This window comes from Schistocerca gregaria, chromosome 3 (assembly GCF_023897955.1).
Source record: "Schistocerca gregaria isolate iqSchGreg1 chromosome 3, iqSchGreg1.2, whole genome shotgun sequence".
NCBI classification, from domain to species: domain Eukaryota; kingdom Metazoa; phylum Arthropoda; class Insecta; order Orthoptera; family Acrididae; genus Schistocerca; species Schistocerca gregaria.
In genome coordinates this window covers 897001386-897021517 of record NC_064922.1, presented here as the reverse complement: position 1 = coordinate 897021517, position 20132 = coordinate 897001386, and the positions used below count along the sequence as shown (strand labels likewise).

General features: G+C 37.2%; 1 protein-coding gene across 1 annotated transcript in view; it reads right to left on the bottom strand.

The window, feature by feature from the left end:
* Nucleotides 1-1032: 1032 nt before the first annotated feature.
* LOC126355169 (gastrula zinc finger protein XlCGF57.1-like) overlaps nt 1033-20132 on the bottom strand; it is a 60497-nt gene continuing 41397 nt past the window's right edge. The window contains exon 3 of the mRNA XM_050005380.1: nt 1033-6196. Within this exon, the coding sequence (XP_049861337.1) occupies nt 5534-6196 (663 nt within the window). The 3' untranslated portion in view covers nt 1033-5533. The remainder of the gene's footprint in view (nt 6197-20132) is intronic.

Below are 20132 nucleotides of genomic sequence, written 5' to 3'. Positions count from 1 at the left end.
TAGGCATCTCCTAAGTAGGGCTACATGTGATCTACAAAACTGTAACCACTGTGCTGCTTTCTATGTGGGCATGCCAACCAACATGCATTTGGTCCCTATGAATCGCCACTGACAATCTGTGACTAATAGAATGCTGCCCAACACTACATGCTTCACTTCAGTGACTGCTTCACAGCCTGTGCCATCTGGATCCTTCCTACCAACACTAGCTGTATTTATCAGTTGGGAACTCCACCTGCAATACATCCTACACTCCCAGAAATCCCCTGACCTTAACCGTCAGTAGTCCCTGTCCTGCTCCCACCCTATCACTACACACCCACTAGTCTTTTTCCCCCTCCTCTACTTCCCTCCTTGTCTACCAAACTCCTACACCAAACCTTCTGACTGCACCTAGCAGCCCTACCCTGCCCCATTCACATCCCTGCATGCTCCCACGAATGGCACTACACCTTCCCCCACCCCTAACCTGCCATCGCTCCCCCTCCCTACCACAACCTCCTCTTTACCCACACCGCCCACAGATTGCTTCTCCCATCTGACACAGCTGCCATCCAGCCTCCTCAGCTGCCAGACAGTGGACTGTGTGTGTGTGTGTGTGTGTGTGTGTGTGTGTGTGTGTGTGTGTGTGTGTATAGAAGAGGCCCTTCTGGCCTAAAGTTCAATTCATAACAGTCTTTTTGTTGTGCTTTTCTGCAACTCAGTGTTTCCTCTATGTGGTGAGTAACACTGTCATTTTCATAATATTGTCATTTTCCACCCTCGATTCTCCACTGTTTGAATATGAATGGTACCTGAGATTGTGTTCTCCCTCAAACTGTGTAACAAATTACAAATAATGCTTGAGTACTGTGCATGCTTCCCCTCTGTTTTGCACTTAATGCATAATATGCCAAATTTATAACACCACTCGCTGCTATTGATAATTATTGAAGATGAGAATGGAGATAGGTTTTTTTTTTATTAACTATGTGGGCATTATTTGTCTTCAATACATGCAAATAAATAAATAAATGTTTGTTTGGATTCAGCTCAGAAAAAAAGAATTATCATTTACTTTGCACAATACAACATTTTACATTGTTTGTACAAGAAGTCAGACTAAATTTTATAACAAACAATGGTCATATATTAAACATTTCTTACTGTAATTACAAAATATTGCTATGAAATTATAACCATAAGACTAGGTCTTCCAAATTGCACTTCTTTGTTTTCAGAAAAGAGAATCAATATCCAGTACAAACCCATGGCACAGTAGTAGGAACTTAGGAACTTTGAGGTGCTAGGATCCTGCAAGCTGTTACTGTAATTTACATAGGAAGAGAATCAAAAATGTCTCCTGGAAATACTTGCAATATTCAAATACAGACTGGCTATGAAGGTAGAAATTGCACTGGATTTCTTTCTAGTGACGTAACTGTCAACACATTTTCATATACCAAAATAAAATAGAATCAGTCTACCTTATGAGGAAAAAGAATAACATTTGGCACACAAGTAAAGAATTAACTACTAGTGAGAACAGCAAAAAAGAGAACAAAACAGTACAATATTTAAATAAAGAATTATGAGTTGTCTACTTACTGAACAGCTAAAGAGTTTATTTCTGAAGTGTCTCAAATCTAAAATTTTATCTTTATTATGTTATTTCTATATTACTCAGTTGTTCTCTGGCAGACTGCCTTATTTGTCATGTTACAGATGGTTTGAAAATTTATTATTTTAATCCTCTTACATGCCTGCTGTTTTGTTTCCACTATATTAACTCTTCCCGGCCAATCCATGGATGCAAACACATCATGTGATGACATAGCTTCTTCCATGCTCTCATCGCTACATACAGTGAAATGATGGCAATTTGGTGCTGATGGATTAATTCGTGTATTGCCAGAAGGGTTGTTCCAGCAGAAAGAGATCTCAAACACATCTAGAATAAGCAATATAAGAAAGGCAAAGTACATAAACATGCCAGCGATGGCTCACTGCAATGACTAGCTGGTAGCCTAAACATTACATTGGGAAATTTGGAACTACTTTTATTTACTTGTGCTGTCTGCAACTGTTTTCATACAATTATTGTACCAAAGTTGAGTAGTGGCCGAAGTGTTTGATACAACAGCCAACATTCTTTTCCCATTGCAAAAACATTTTACTAGTTGCTTAGGTTCCAGAAAAGCAGAAATCAACTGTGGAAAATGGAACAAAGTTTGCTACTAATTAAACCATAGGATAATCAGAAATTTAGCTGTCTACATGTACTAAGTGAGAAATGGTTTCCCACTGACTGGAGAGATTCCACTAGGTGACTTATGGAAGTCCAAAATGGACTTCAATATAGCAGGAATGAAATACATTGATATAACAGCCAGTGAAGTGAATCACACAACCACCTATTCAGACCTCCTCATACTTCATACTCTTAAGGAACAGGAGTCTGAAGATATCAAATTATTTTAAGTATACAGATATCTTGAAGCAGCATACTGCAATGTTATTCTGGCAGTCCTGTCTTCACCAGAGCCTGTCTTTTGAGATACAAACAAATACTGAATTTGTGTTAATTATTTGATATCTGACTTTATTAAATGAAATTTAATGACATTTTTAAACAAGTCCTTCTTCCCAAAACGTCTCCAGGTCATGTCACCATTTTCAACAATTCCATAGGTTTACAGTTTTTGTAACTCAGTGTGAAACTTTACCAAATGGTAGCAAAACATAACATTCTGAAGTTATATCTGACTCACACCTTTCAAAAATAAAGTTGTGATTTCTGTTGTTTGCCATTTAATGGATTTAAGACACCTCAAAAATAAGCTTTTCAATCATCATTACAGAAAAATGCTTACATTACAGCTGTTAAAACTTCAAAACAAAAAATATCCTCAGATGAAAGTTTGTTTTTGGTAACAAGGCAGTGACCTTTAAAAGTTATAACCCTTAATTTATAGCACATTCAGAAAAACTGCAGTTCAATGGCTAAACCTGAGTGTACTCAAGCTAACAGAATGTAAGAGTTTGAGTGCATACTAACAAGATATTATGGTCACATTATTGCTAATGTTACAAGAATTGCAAGTTGCATAGTCAAAATATAAAACTACACAAGTAATTACCTTTCAGGCAATGGAAAGGAAAATAAAAATAAAAATCAACAAACATCAATGAGTCACACCATAAGGAATGTTGTGACCTTGCCAAGAGAGACACACATTTGCAAAAATCGAAGATTCCACTCTGCACGTAGGGAAACTTCTTCGCTCACTTCATAGTGATCCATCCACTCTTTTTTTTCCATTGGCTCCCGAGACAGAACTCATCTTTGTTCTGAACTTGCATTTTATGGTACTAATTACAACAATATTGCTGACATAATAATATCTGACTGCATTGGTAAGCAGTATTTTTAATAGTTTATTTCTGTTAACAAAATTTTCATCTGTAACTTCATCATCTGACAATTAAAATCTTTGGTAAAATTTGTTACAGTATTTCAATTACAAGTACTAATGTACAGAACCTGCCAGCAATGCTGAAACAGTTGATTTTTTTTTTCATTTATTACAGTTCCACTCTTTTCTTTTACTTATGTTGCATAAATATTTATTTTTTTATACAAAAACTATAATGGTACCATACTTTAAAGCTCAATTGTTGTGTAAAGTTGTCTTCCCTCCCCCCTCCTTCCCTCCTCCCCCCCCCCCCATTCTTTTTTTTTTTTTTTTTAAACACCAAAATATTTTGTCATATGCATAAAAGATGACTGAATAATGGTACATTGACTTGTCTGGCAAGATAGTAAACACATTAAAATATGAAATAAACACACAGAAAATTCTACACAATCAACATGAAAAGTCATTCCCATCTGCAAGTTAAAACTTGATTAAGGAGAAGGGGCAAAAAATTCACACAATGTCTTTCTTCGGTCAGTACGACTGAACATTATTATAGGATCTACCATGACAATAGTTCAAAAATACATTGTGTGAGCTGGACATAGTGTTAATTGTTGACAATTGGACCAAATTTTTAAACAGAACAAGGCAGGAAGAGCAAATGTTTCATAATTTTTCGTCCATTTTCAACACAAAATATCACACATAAGAATTTTTTGCCTGTGTGAGTGTTTGGGGAGTGCTGTTTGTGTTCCTGATTTTTCTTTTCTTTTTTTTGGGTCGTTCCCCTCACTGCCTGCAGCTATGCACTGATGGCAATTATTTCAGTTTGACAGCATGAGGTATGTACAGTGCAAATTGGTATGTTGCCTGTGAGAGGTGTGAAAGTTCTCAATCAGCTCAGGAGGAGTTATAGGAAGAGAAAGCCTCCCACTGTGGTGGTCCTAACAGATAAATACATGGTTTTGTATTTATCAGTTGTTTTTAACTATCTTTCACCACAGAACGAACTACAAATTTGTATCTGTCTTCCACGTCAGTGACTTTTCAGCTGCAAACATATAGTACCTCAGAGGGTTTTAAACTGCGACATGTGTTGACGCAAAATCTTTTGCACCACCATTTGATAATGGCCTTAAGGGCTAAACTGCAATTATGAAATACATAATTTCTACAGTCAATGGCAAATATGATGTCCTTAAAAAAATTTGTTTCAAATGCCTAAGCTTTGCACAGAGATACTATTATCTGCAGCAAATTTGATTATCATAAAAACTGGAAATTCCAGTACAGGCTTCGTGTTGTATTTTAAGTTAGGAAGAAGGGGGGAGGGGGGGGGAGAAAAAAATAATAATATCACTATCTAAATAAAGCAATTCCTGAGAGAATATAATTGATCCTCACTTTTCTGCATTATCTTCCTCTAGTAAAGAGATGGTTAACACAAAACTATTTTTGTAATTACTGTCTCACATTAAATGTTGTCCTGAAACTGCACACAAATAATAATTATATCTTACATTAAAAATTGAACTATTTCACCTTGTTCAACATAACAATGGATTCTGCCACACAGTACAGTCCCAGTTTAAGGTAAAAACATGACATGCTGGTTCTTTTTATTTTAACAAACATATTTTTATGCATGTAGCCAACTTTGAGAAAAATTAAGAGATGAACAAACGTCTTGAATGCACATTGCAGTAGGCAAATCCACAAAGTCTACAGGTAGCCTTTCTGTTAGATTAAATTACAAATATCTGACCCTAAAGATATTGAACACAATAAGCAGCTGATATACGAATCAGCACACAGCACTACCATCACAATAATCATATGTATTCTAGGCAATCATTTATAAAATTTGTTTTAATACACAAAATAGGCAAGCTGATGGCTAAAATCATTTTCTTGAAATTCTCTGACTTTATGAAAATAATATAAAAATAAACAAGATTAAAAATAATATGATATATTTTAGTATAAAAAGATTATTTATATGTATTTATCTTTGTATTGGACATTGAAAAATAAACATTTCAGTCACAATAACAATGTTTGGTTTCATTTCATAAAAACAATTTCCTCTTTAGTTCTGTGATCGTGTATAAATACCTAACCAACCTGATACATTACGATGTGAGTTCTTCTAAGAGTGCTTCTGCAGATCTACCCTCCTTCTGAAACCTATCCATGAATCGTTTCGGTACTGTCCATTCCAAAAGAATCTCAACATTTTTTTTCAACCTCTCGCCTTCATCCATACCTTTGTCAGAACAAGGTTTTCTACCTGACATTTCAATTGATTCACACAGTACGTCATCAATGAGGCGCTCCCCGAAACCTAACTGCTCAAGCCTTTCAGATGTTGAGATCCTTTTTAGAAGTATTGCCAATAACATTCTCATTTTTGCTATTGGCATGGGAGGTACAAGTGATTTGTCCTTATCGTCACTGTCTTTTACTTTATCCAGAGAGTCACCACCGTCCTCACATGCATGGTTAACTTCTTCTGCTTTGCATGTCTGTTCATGCGTTTCCAAGTCATTTTTTGTCTTGAAAAACTCTCGGCAGCGAATACATAAGTAAGGTTTTGCTGTTTTATGAATACACAGCATATGCTTTTTGAGATGAGGCAACTGAGCAAATGCTGCTGATGGGCAGAGAAGGCATTTGAATGGTTTCTCACCTGTATGTCTTCGAATGTGCATCTTCAGAGCAGCTGAGTGTGCAAAGGCCTTTTTACACACTTTGCACTGATATGGCTTCTCCCCGCTATGAACACGTCCATGGACCTTGTAATGAGAAAATGTAGAAAAAAAGGTGAAATTGTTGTATGAGAAGTTAAAGAGTTGCAATTTTTCAACTGGAAACAATGTTACCAAAATGGTTTCAAAATAACCTGTTCAAAAATATTTCCAACTGTCCAGCTGCAAAAAGAAAGTGATATTTAATAACTATGCTCTTGCCCACATAGTACAGTTTTCACAGAAAACATAAATGCCTATATGTATCTTAATTTCGTAGACATTGTAGCACATCAACCACAGCAAAAACTCACAGTTAATCAGTTACATTTCCATTAAGTTTTTCCCAAATATTTCTCATTAATTAGTTGAGGAATACTGAAGGGATCAGTTATGATTTCCATATTTGCCTGGAGCAGATAGCAGAAATGGTGGCGGTGGAGAGGGGAGGAAGAAAAAAAAATAGCAGCAGCAATTAAATGAATGTAACAAGCAGAATGGCTTGCCTATAAACATGTTGTTATCAAGAACATTTAACAATTGAACTGATTAATCACTCAAAATTCAAGGTACTGACAGAACAGTAACCTTCTTCTGACATGAAATAAGAACAGGTGTATCCCACATGCATGTCTCTAAAAGATAGTAGTATCAAATATTGCTTCAAGATGAAACACTATTATAAAACTGAACTTAAATTCAAAGACAGTACGTAGGATTCAAATTAGGCCGTTTAAGTGTCTACAATGTTACTGCCACTCTCCATAACAGTGCTATCAATCTTCAGTGGAGACACTGAATCAAGATACTTGTTGCAGCTGCTGGGACATTTTTGATGGGCCTAAATGGTTGCCTTTATGGTAAAACCTTGCATGAGGTTGGTTGATTGGTAGGTTGTCTGGTTTATTTGTGGTGAGGGGACCAAATAGCAAGGTGCCATCGGATAAGGGAAGGAAGTTGGCCATGCCTTTTCACAGAGACCATCCCGGCCCTTGTATGAGACACCTAAATGAAATCACATAATGCCACACTTGTATGATAGGGTGGCTTAAGGAGGGTTGGAGTGTTTCTGGTACTCAAAAACTTCCTTGTCAATAACACAGTGTTGTTTGACAGGTCATCATGTTGAACAATACATGATGGATTTCATGTGGATGAGCTAAGCTTTAGTCCCACATGACTGAGTACCTGAATGCAATATGCACATTTCATCAGCACAAACACCTTGTCAATGGCGCTTCTGCTATTAAATACAATGAGAATACATTTTCTACGTTCTTTCACTTCTTTTCCATTTTGGTGAAGCTCCAGTGTGCCACTATTAACTATTCCTTTTTGTTTTTGGGTTGCACATGAGGACCCAGATTTCACTGTGATTATTATTCACTGAAGAAAACTGGGTACAATTTTCATATGCTTTGATAATTAGACAAAACTTCTTTCCAAATATTTGCACTAATTTTATTTACATTTAGAATCTTAGTAGCAATGTAATTCACACCCATTTTAGTCTCTCTAAGAATACTGAATGTCATTCTGATTTTGAATCAAATTTCTTTCATTCATTTTGATATGAGATTCCTTATTTTCGTTACACTGTCTTTCAACAGAACTTCACAATTCTTGCACAATTTGTTCAAGGAGGAACACACAAAGATGCATAAAAATGGAGCACTCGGTAGAATGAAAGTCTACATCTACATCTACATCCGTACTCCGCAAGCCACCTGACGGTGTGTGGCGGAGGGTACCCTGAGTACCTCTATCGGTTCTCCCTTCTATTCCAGTCTCGTATTGTACGTGGAAAGAAGGATTGTCGGTATGCTTCTGTGTGGGCTCTAATCTCTCTGATTTTATCCTCATGGTCTCTTCGCGAGATATACGTAGGAGGGAGCAATATACTGCTTGACTCTTCGGTGAAGGTATGTTCTCGAAACTTTAACAAAAGCCCGTACCGAGCTACTGAGCGTCTCTCCTGCAGAGTCTTCCACTGGAGTTTATCTATCATCTCCGTAACGCTTTCGCAATTACTAAATGATCCTGTAACGAAGCGCGCTGCTCTCCGTTGGATCTTCTCTATCTCTTCTATCAACCCTACCTGGTGCGGATCCCACACTGCTGAGCAGTGATCTCACTGGCCAATCCATTCCGTAGTTATTGTAATCCTTCCAATAGTGTCCAAACTGACCTTCTGTGGGTGCTTGAACATTATTGTTTTGAAGAATAACTTCTGCTCCTATTCCCATAAGGTTTATCTTAAACAATAATTAAACATGTCTTTGAAATAAAAATTATATCCTGAAATTATCATTATTGTAAGATGCTACTTCCATATTTTGAATATTCTGGTGTTAAGTAGTCACAAAGAGCTACTAGAGTAAAATCTTATCAAAATCCACACTTCTACCTCTATATTTACACCTATGTGGCAAACAGTTGCAATGGGGAGTGTCATAAATTATTACTTGTCATTGTCCGCAATCCATTCACAGATGCTGTGGAGATGAAAGGGATTGCTGTGACACTTGTGTTCTTGGTCCAATCCTAATTTTACAATCAGAACCTCTGCACAATTCATAGGTACAGAAGATCAGTATGTTCTGTGAAGACAGGTTTTCAAAATTTTATGATCAGTTTTTACGGTACTGCAGAGAAAGCCACGAAGCTTACTAACATACATGCAATACTCTTGTGTATATGGGTCAAGTAATGTTAGATGCATTATAAGCTCATTTGCACAGAACATAAAGCTGCCTCTAAAATCAGAGTGCACCAAGAATCACTTGTCTTGCTTGACAAATTCTACAGGTGTCGCATGTTTCCTGCCGTGTAGATTATATCACACCACTATTTTCAACCTTTGTTGCAGATAAAGATCAGCCAGATATGGAGGAACTTGGTCTCATATGGTCTGTCTGTCCAGTCAAAGATGCACCCAAATGAACTGTTACAGTTGCACCTGAGTCGTCTACAATATAACTGTACAAAATATATTGTGACTTGTGAAATTATACAGTCGAGGCCAGTGGTTGATTTCCTGGTGAAAATCTTGGTTTTTGGGCTTTGGCCAATGTCCCAATAAGCTGATGTCACCAAGGAAGTAAATAAAATATCTGGCACTGAAGGACGAACTCTGGGGTAGTACCGAACTTGGTTAGCCCCAATACAGCCTACAAGAATTCAAACTTACCACTCTAATGTTAACTACTAAACAATTTTGTGTATTTTCATCCGGTAAAACAAAGTACGAGAAATCTTTTGCAAATATTCAGCAACTCTAAATGGTCAGCCATTACATCAAATAGTCAGTGTAATAGCGTAATTTATTACATACCTGACAAACAGGATATTCAAATACACCTATTATTTATGATTCTATATCAAACTATAAAAGTTGCCCTTTTCCATCAATTCAAATCAATTGTTGTTAAGTATGATGGTGGCAGTCTTGGGCACTCAACAGTATGGTTATCAGTGCCTTAGTTGAAAATTCAATTTATAAACTGAGCAAAGGAGTCTTTCTTTATAAGCAGTGTTACTATGATGGTGTCTTGTGGAAATAATTTGCTGCTTTTTTTTTCAGAATCTGTAACAATGTCAACATTTAAAAAGACATGGAGGGCTGCTCTTATGGGCCAGACTCATGGGGAGAACCAACCATGCACCACCCCACTAATGTGAACACTGTTCGACTCAATACTGTCTCAGACTAGGCCCTTTCACAACCTTGTCTATTATCACTAGGAAGTCCACGCTAAGGGACCAATTATGTTAGAGATGGATGATTCAGCTTTTTATAAAATTAAACACTTTTCAACAAATAAGCAGCTTTTGCAAGTATCAAACTATGCCAGAATTTGGCTGGGTGAGGGCGGCTCGCTCTGGGAAAGGCCTGGTGTGAGAACAGAAACACTTACCATCTGGTAAGTCTCCCCTGACCCAAGCTTCTGGACAACATTTCTGCAGCTCTCTTATTCCCTAAATCTCGCCAGTCTTTCTCCTCATCCCTGTCCTTTCCCCTTCAGCCCTTCTGCCAGAAGGAGCCACTGGCTCCAAATGCTTGCATATTTCCTTAACTTTTACATGTGCGGGTAGATTTTTTTATCTATTCAAATATAACTTCACAAATTGATTATTTATTAATATAATTAGTGTAATTAGTTCCATGAAATTGTCTGACACTTAATGGTATCCAACTGACCCAATAAAACATATCTTTGTGCATTAAATACAGTTTTTCAATATTATTGAACAAAGTTTTACACATAAAGACTTTACTTGAATCACAGATGTGGATATGTTAAACCTTCACCGTAGTAAAAACAGCTTCAAGTACATTTCTTATATATTTACTAAGTGTGCAGACAAGTTATCCAAAGTATTACACTAAGCAGGACTTAATTACCTGTGTTAAAATGTGCTATTAACATGCATATATCCTACAGAAAAAAGTAACTTATGTGATTGTTACTGAGAAACTATTATATGGAGACATCTGAATTTTGTTTCAATAAAATGTGAAGAAGCCCAAATTTCCGGTACAAAAAACCATGTGGGTTATTAGATGAAGACAAAGCTGAAATAGAAATCATGCTGGAAGTTCCCGTGATGACCCTTCTGAAAGACCAAACTATGCCTAAAACTCATCTAAATTGACCTCCACCACTTAGCGAATACTGTTATGTATGAAGATTGAGTGGAACACCACAGTTAAACCACCAAACCCATATTGTGAAAATGTTCATCTTCTGCGAGTTCTCTGTGGTCACATTACTCACATGACTTGATGTCATTTCCTAATAATGATGATTTGTGGTAATATCACTACTGCATAGCCAACAGCAGTCATGAATGCAAAGTTTCATATCCACATCCCCATAATCCTATGTCTGCTGAAAAGAAATTTCTTTTGTAAGAGCCATGTAATTCAACAAATAAAAAGACTAAAATAAAAAAAAAAATACAATAGTTCTTTGAAGTAACACATTAGAAGGTACAGTTATTGTAGCACTATCTCCTAGAAATATGACAACTCATAATGAACTTTCTAGGAGATAGATAGATAGATAGATAGATAGATAGAGATGGGGGGAGGGGGGCGAGGGGGCGGCAGAGAGAAAATGTGAACATATATTGCACAGTAGCATACTGTGAATATATATTGCACATTATCATAACTAAGTTCATTAGAAAGTACGAATAATAATTAATCCACAAACAGTGCCTGAATGTTCCACATTGCATTATTTCATAATACCCACTTTTCATATACCATACTTCCTAGGGACAAAAAGAGAGGCTGGAGCAGCAAAAGACATACAAGGTCTGTTCAAAAAATTCTGGAACATTCTTAATTTTGTGCCAATGGTGTGTTGGAGCGAAATGCGATGGCATCCCTGCAGACACCTATGTTTAATGTGTAACTGCCAGAAGTTTCATTGTTGTACGTCTATTAGGTAATGTTCAGTGCTGTATTGAATACAACATTGAGTCGCACAGTTTGCGAATTTCGAGGTGGCACAGTTGCAGGAGCAACGCAACTGCATTAAGTTTTGCATGAAACTCAATAAAAACTTCACAGAGAGAGAGAGAAACTGATGCAGGAAGCCAACAGTGATGAGTGCTTAAGCTGTACTGTGTGTTACAAACGGTTCACAAGGCTTAAAAATGGGCTGGCAGAAGTTACAAATGACCAGTCTTCAGGACGCCCTTCAACATCTACCAACAATGCTCATGTCAGGAACATCAATGAAATTGTGAGTGCCAATCGAAGACTGATTGTCCGAGAGACTGCACAAGAATAACATTTCAGTTGGATCATGTAATGAAATTGTGACACAGCATCTTGGAATGCATCACACTGCCACCAAGTTCCTCCCACGGCTCATGAGTCAAGACCAGAAATACTGCCTCACAATCTGTGAAGAGCTTTTGGATCATGCTAATGAGAATGAGATGTTTTTTAAGAGAATGGCAACTGGTAATCAGATGTGGGTCTGCAGTTATTGATGTTGAGACCAAGATTCAATCTCCACAATGGATCAAAAAAGGTTCTTCAAGACCAAAAAATCTCAGCAGGTCAGGTCAAAAGCCAATGTCATGCTGATAGTTTTCTGTGACTTTGAAGGATTAGTTCATAAAGAACCATGGCACAAGGACAAAGTGTTAATCAATGGTACTATCGGGACATGATGCGATGCCTGCAAGAAAATATGAAAAGGAAATGGCCTAAAATGTAGTGAGACAATTCATGGCGCTTGTGCCACAATGATGCAACCACACATTCATCCCTTTGGCACTTGACTACTGCACAAAAAATGAAATTACTGAACTGCCTCATCCTCTGTACCCTCCAGACGTGGCCCCTGTGGACCTTTTTTTTAATTTCCATGAAAATCCCTTTGAAAGGATGAAGATTTGCAATGATAGACGAGATAACAGAAAATCTGCAGACGGGCCTTTGCACACTCCAGCAAGAGGCATACCAAGCCTGCTCTAGAAATGAAGACGGAATCAAGAGTGATGCATCAATTGTGGAGGAGAGTATTTCGAAAGAGACAATGCACAATAAGTAGAAGGTAAGTGCAGAAAAATTTTGTGGACAAAGTTCCAGAGTTTTTTGAACGGACCTCGTGTATCGCAGAAAAATATGAATGACACCATAACTACACTATTTTAGAAAAATATTAAATTCCTTCTTGAATTATTACCTTTATTTCTATAACAATTAAACAACTAAATAATAGAAGACTAAAAACATGCAACATAGTCAAGTAGTTCATAAGATTGCAGTGATTTAAATCAATAACTCAAAACTAATAATTTAACACATACATTCATAAAATCTTCTTTTAAGTTCTGCTCCACAGCTTTTATAACATGAATTTTGATGAGAAACAACCATAAATGTCAAAACTAGCCACAGAAAAGCAAAAATTTTTAGCAGCTTTATGGTGGTGTCCCATTAAAAAATACTAAATTCATAATGAATATTCAGCAAAGAATTGTTCAGAAATGAAGCTATTACAGTTACAATGTTATTTTTGTGCGTTATTCTTGAACACACACACACACACACACACACACACACACACACACACACACACACACACATCATGCTTATTTGTATTTATTTTATCGAATGACAGTGATCAACTGAATAAAAAACCGAGACAGCGAACACTTTTTAGAAAACTCAGTCGCAAGTGAATATCAGTACTTATATCCAGGGGCAATTCAAATGGAAAGAAAGGTCAGAACGTAAGGGTTTAATATCTCATCAAAAACTAATTCCATTAAAATTATCCTGGACCTGGAATGTACTTAAAAGAAGTCCTATGCAACAGGATTCCAATAAACAACAAAATAAGAAGCAAGGCTGCATAGAAACTGTGACTAATGACATACTGTGTGTGTGCAATCACGAGCATCTATATGATACAAAGGTCACATGATAATCTAATGGGACAGACCATACCATAGCTTGGAACCATCAACATCAACCAGGAAACGATTACCAACTGCAGCCGGTTGCCAATGTGCAGGCGCAACACCCCAGGAGAAGTTGTCGCCCCTGTTTCATCAAACTGCTGCATGTCAATGTGCTCACGCTAGCCATCAGGAATGGTCTACGGATTGACTCACTGCCACATGACAACAGCTGCTTCGGTCATTGCCTCTATTCCAAGAACATTGCATGTGACACACAAACGCAATCACTACCAAGAAGTCAGCCAGGAACAGATGCATTTTAACCCCTCCTGACCAACCCTCATCATTGAACAGCTGTGCAGTAATGTGATGTCCAGCTTGTGTTGTTCAAAATGCCATATCGATGGGGTGGCCAACTCTGCAATCACCAGGCTTTAAACCTCTGTCTGCTACTTAGAGCATTCAGGTGAACAGGCACCTCAGCATTCCACCACTTTTACAGAACTCCGAAAAGGGGCATCCGAGCCATTCATCCCCCCCCCCCCCCCCCCTACTGCTGAGGTATTAAAAGAGAACTTCCCTTGACGTAGCAGCCACAATGGAGAGACACACACTCAGCACTGTCACCTATTGACACCAGGCCAGAGATGCTGTGACACTGACATTAGCAGCTTCAAGTCCAACGACTGAAAACAAACAGTAATAAAGAAATACTTTATCTATGAACTGTCTTCTTTGTTTGCTCCTGTATCCATCTTTGGTAGAGAACAGCTGCCCACACCTGCCATCTAAAAAACCTTGTAATAATTGCCAACAGAAGTGTGTCTCATCCCAGCAATCTTGTTATAATTCAGTAGGCTACATGTCAACTGGTGACAAAACATTTACACTTGAAGGAAACTAATTCTCCCAAACTGATTTTATAGCCTCTCCATGTAATAGAAAGATAAAAAAGTGACAATACAGTCATCTCTTAATAATCAACAGTCAACAACATTCCTTGTGGGGCCAACCCAGTCTGACTCCTGGAACAACATATAAAATAAAATCAATCAAATCATTAGATTCATTGTTTGTGTCCTCTTATACTTAATTTCTAACCCTGTTAACTACACTGAGGAAAGTGGCACAATCTACACATAATACTGAATTCCCCCACCATGTTTTTTGGGCTCTGTGTGAAAGCTAAACTCAGAAACTACAACAGGGATTTAGATATGGTTTGTGCTAACAGATGACTGATTTATGAGAAATGTTTGTGTATTACTTTTTACCACTATGTCAGAGAAGTCATCTGTCTGTGTGAAGCCAAGGAAAGTAGGAAAGTCCCTAGTATTTAAGGTATCAAACTTACATTCAGAGCAAGTGTCAAATCTCCATTCAGACATCTAGATTAGGTTTATAGTCGTTTCTCGGACTGCTAAATGTGGATTTAAGTGGACAATATCTTGGTCCATCATTGTCTAATCAGAGCATGTTCCATGTCTACAATGGCATTGACATTAAACCCTAACCTGCTTTCCCATTAATTTTGTTATTCTTTGCTTATTTAATGTCTCACTTACTCATGAATTCCTTTCTTGTTCCAGGCAATCAATGCTTTTTTTGGGGGGGGGGGGGGGTTGATTACAGACCAGTATAACCTAAATCATACACAAAATATGAAAATTAAGATATTTCAAAGTTACTAGATAATATTGGGAACATTAAAACATAAATTTTGCCGTTAGAAAAGAAATATCTCCAGTTTGATGTTTTAAAATATAAGTGCTACTCATTGACAGGCGACAAAAAAGGTGCAGATTTGATATGCAACACAAACCAAACATACTCCACAACTAGATAATCCCTCGTGGTGGGCGAAAAATGTACAAATTGCTAGTAAGTTGTTAAGAATAGCATTTCAAGGGTAAACTGCAGGAGTTTCATTTCCCTTGTACAAGGCTGGAAAAGCGCACAATGTTGTCTCATGAATGTGCTGAGAGAGACTTGAAGTGCATATTAGAGTTATCATGCTCTTTCTGAAAATATGTTTCTAACTACAGAAATTGATTCTCTGCTGGGACATGTAGTAAAACTACCAAATTAGAGTTATAAGAAGTTATATCTCTGATGTGTAAACATTAACCCTTTAACTGCTCTGGACATGTTAACGTACGCGCCTTTGTATATATAATGAGTGCGCCTTTGTACCTGTCCCCGCGTGCTCTGAACGTGTTTAAGCACACCACCAGTCCTTCTACCTGGTACTCTGAACCTGTCTACTCATAGACATGTTCAGAGTACCAGGTAGAAGGACTGGTGGTGCATGTAAACACACTCAGAGCACGCGGGGACAGGTACAAAGGCGCACTCATTATATATATAAAGGTAGGTAGTGGCACTGAAATTTGTAGGCCTATGCAAAATGGATTCCACTTCCATAATATGCTTGAAAAAGTAAATATAAGTGAATTTGTTTGCAAAAGAAGACCCGTAATTGGACTGATATATTGATATAACATTTTTTCCCAAAGTTATATAATGCAGTGCGATAACACAGTAAAGTGGTAATAAAATACTATTGTGCAATGGAAGATGAGAGCCAGTATTATTAAGTGCACATTTCTGTTGGAAGTATGATTTGCACTTGGTGTGGTTCAGGCCAAAAAACAATTGTAGTGAGTTCTAAAGACAATGTGGTGCTCTTGGGGAGTTGCAATAACATTTACTGTAGCAATAGGTAAGAGACAGCAAAATTTTTTGAAAAGACAATTTGTAACACACTAATCTAATTGTTCAGAACACCAATAAAAGAAATGACCTCCTCTCCAGGTCCTGTACATAGATTTAATAATGACTTAGAGAGAACTGAAAACTGTCACCCAATCAGCATGAGAATTGTTGCACAATAAGTTTGAGAGCTCATGCATCCAAGTTGCTGACTAGATCAATATACAGAGAAATGGAAAAAGTAATTGGGAACCTGTAACACAATGATCAGTTTGCCTTTATGAAAGGTAAAGTCACCAGAGAGGTAGTTCTGGCATTACACTTGAAAACTCAAAAATGTTTTGTAGAATTTTTCACCCTAGAAAAAGCATTTGATGATGTAATGTGGTGTAAGATGATAATTCTCAGAAAAATGAGTGTACACTATAAGAACAAAAGAGTAATATAAAGTAAGTACAAGAACCAATAGGAAATAACATGAATGCCAAACTAAGAGAGAAGCTCTTGGATTAAAAAGAGCGTAAGGCAGTAATGCAGTCTCTCTCTATCTCCTACTGTTCAACCTGTAAACCAAAGCAGCAAAACAGAAATAAAATAAGTGTCCAAGAATGGGATTAAAACAGGGTGCCAGGATACCAGACAAAATTTGCTGATGACAAATGAAAGGTATGGGACAAGACAATGGTAACCCTGAAACTTGAATTTTTCAAAGCAAGTACAGTAAGACAATGGTAACCCTGACCTATGCTAGGTGGTGTAACGAGTTCATCTTATTGATGACAGATGGAAGCACAATGTTGATTTCTTTCTGTGTGAACCCACAAATGCTGGTGAGAAACAATGGTAACCCACAAATTCAAAATGGAGGCAGTGGCAGATTGCAGAGAGGGAAGTTATGATATTTTTTTATAATTTTCAGGGAATTGTGTGGAGATTCCACTGATTCTGATTGTTTTGATGATGAAACTAATGATCCAGATTTCAATTTAAATGAGGAGATAGAAGATTCTACTTATATTAATTGTACTGCAAGTCAAGTAAGTTTTGTTTTCCACATCATGTTATTATTTGCTGGTTACCATTAACTTTGTGCTAGCTAGTTAGGCTACATATTTTATTTCCATATTCAACCTTTTTACAAGATCTTGATATGAAGATAGAGTCAACAGGTCTTTTAATGCAACTACATTGTGTTCTGTAAATCATGGGATGTTTACAAAAAGAAATATTCTCGTATTTGCAGGTTACTATTTTACTCATCTCATCATTAATGAGGTTACCATTTTATTGGTTAACAGCACTTTTTTAATACTACACTATCCATATAAATTTTTTTTTCATAGAATGAAGAGGATTGAACCAATCTGACTCTGGGAATAAAGACATCATAATGAAAACATTGAGAAAAAGAAAAAAAGCTAGCGAACAAACAACAACAAGAGAAGAAACTTGCAAGGAGTAGTAGACTTGAACATACTACAAAAGAAGGTACAGTGATACAGATGAGAAATTTTGTTGGCATTTCCTGTAGATGTTTTGAACGGATTGGGTAGAAGCTTATACAGAGTATAAACAAGTCATTCTGGAACATTGGGGTCTTCAATAGACAAAATGCTTATTTGTTTGGTTCCATGCGGCTAGAACCCATAAAAAGAAGATACAGAGGCAATGAAATTAGCAGGCGTAACAACACTGTACGATACAGTGTTATAAAAGATGGTTGAAGCACTGATGTCTGTAAAGTTGCATTTTTAAGCATCTATGATTTGTAGCACAACAGAGGTAGAGTAGAAAACATACAATCCAAAATCAGAACAGGGGCTACTACTTGACCAGAAGATAGAAGAGGCAAAAACAAGAACAAACGACATGCCTACTCAGAGGAAGATGTGCAATTAGTCAAAAAACATATAAAAGGTATTCCAAAATACAAAAGTCACTACAGTAGGAAAGATAATGGTGAAAAATCCTGTGTGTCGATGGAATATTCCATGCAAAGTTGCTACAACCATTATAAAGATGAAGACTGTCCCGATATCAAAGTGAAGTCTCTATCTTTTGGTTAAGTATCATCACATTTTGATTCAAGATTTCAATATTTCATTCAAACTGCCAAAATCAGCAAATCAGATACTTGCCCAACATGTGATTCAAATGAAATTCAACTGATAGAAGCAAAAAATGACCTGGAAAAGTTAAGAGAAATAAATATACAGAAGAAGTTACATCTCAGAAAAGTCCAGGCAGGTCAATAAAGACAGTCATGTAATAACTTTTGATCTACAACAGGCATTGCCCACTCCTAAACTCTCTAAGGTCCAATGTTCTATAAGAGTTAACTGTGGACATATAACTTCTGCATTCATCCCTGTAATTTGTCACCAGGTCATTTCTTTGTATGGGATGAAACAGTAGCATCAAGGGGTTCAGAGGAAATAGGCAGCTGCTTACTGAAGTATTCTGAAGATAACAATATACGAGGGAATAAGTTGATTGCAATTTCAGGCAACTGCATTGGGCAAAATAAAAACTGGAATTGTGTTTGTTTGGCTGCTGCTTGTATCAAAAAGAAGATTTTTCACCATTGAGCACCACTTCCCACTTCCTGGACATTCCATGTTGCCAAGCAAAAGAGATTTTTCTGTTGTGGAGCAGTGTGTTCGCCGACTTGTGCAGTTTGTATATGCCCGTCAAGAATGGATGGAAATCCTGAAGAAGTGTGAACAAAAGCGACCATTTTGGGTCCATGTTCTGTCATCAGAAGATTTTGTATGAATCAGTGACTTGAGTTCTACATTTAGTCAAAAGAATATCACAGTAGAAGGCAACAAGGTGTTATTGCGAGATACTGTAAGGCTCCTCTTCGATGCAGATGATCCAGGAATCTTGTTCATATCAAATACATTTCATGGGGAAGACTGGCGGAAAGTCAGTTTACACAAACAAGTCGCCCTAAAACCTTAGAAGGAACCAGTCTTCAAAAGAAGTATCCCGGGCCAGTTCCAATTGACTCGAAGAAGAAACAAGACCTCATATGTGCACTGAACTGGATACCACAAATTCTACAAAGCAATAAAAACTAAGAAGACATCTACAAATGAGGATGAGCATATAGATGCATCTGCAGATGAAATGTGAGAATTTTCAGCTGTCCTGTGTTTGTTGCAGGAAAATAATGGTGTGCCACATAATAGAGTGTGAATCAAAGAAAGACTAAAGTACTGAGGAATCACAGAAATGAGATTTGCAACAAACATAGTAGGATAATTGGGGACCGCACAGTAAGCAAAGTGAAGGACTTCAGTCACCTTGGAAGGAAAATAACACATGACAGACAAAGCAAATATCACTTAAGAAGTGGACTAGCTCAGTCTAAGCAAATGTTTCTTGCCAAAATAAGCCTACAAGTATCAAACATAGGCCTCAATTTGAGAAAGGGATTTCTGAGAATGTCTGGAGCACAGCATTGTATGGCACTGTATCTTGTACTGTGAAAAAAATGGAAAAGAAGAGAACTGAAGAATTTGGAATGTGGTGTTACAGAAGAATGTTGAAAAACAAGTGGACTGACAAGATAATAATTGAGGAGGTCCCCCACAAGATCAATCAGAAATGTAGTATGTGGGAAATGCTGACTAGAAGAAGAGATAGGATGATATGGTGTGTGTTAAGACATCAGAGGATAACTTACTCGGCACTGGAGGGAGCTGTAGAGGGGAAAAGTTGTAGAAGACAGAGGTTGGAAATCTACCCAAAAAATAATTAACATGTTGAAAGTTAAGTACTGAGATGAAGAGAATGGCACAGGAGTTAAAATGGTTGCATGCATTATCAAACTATT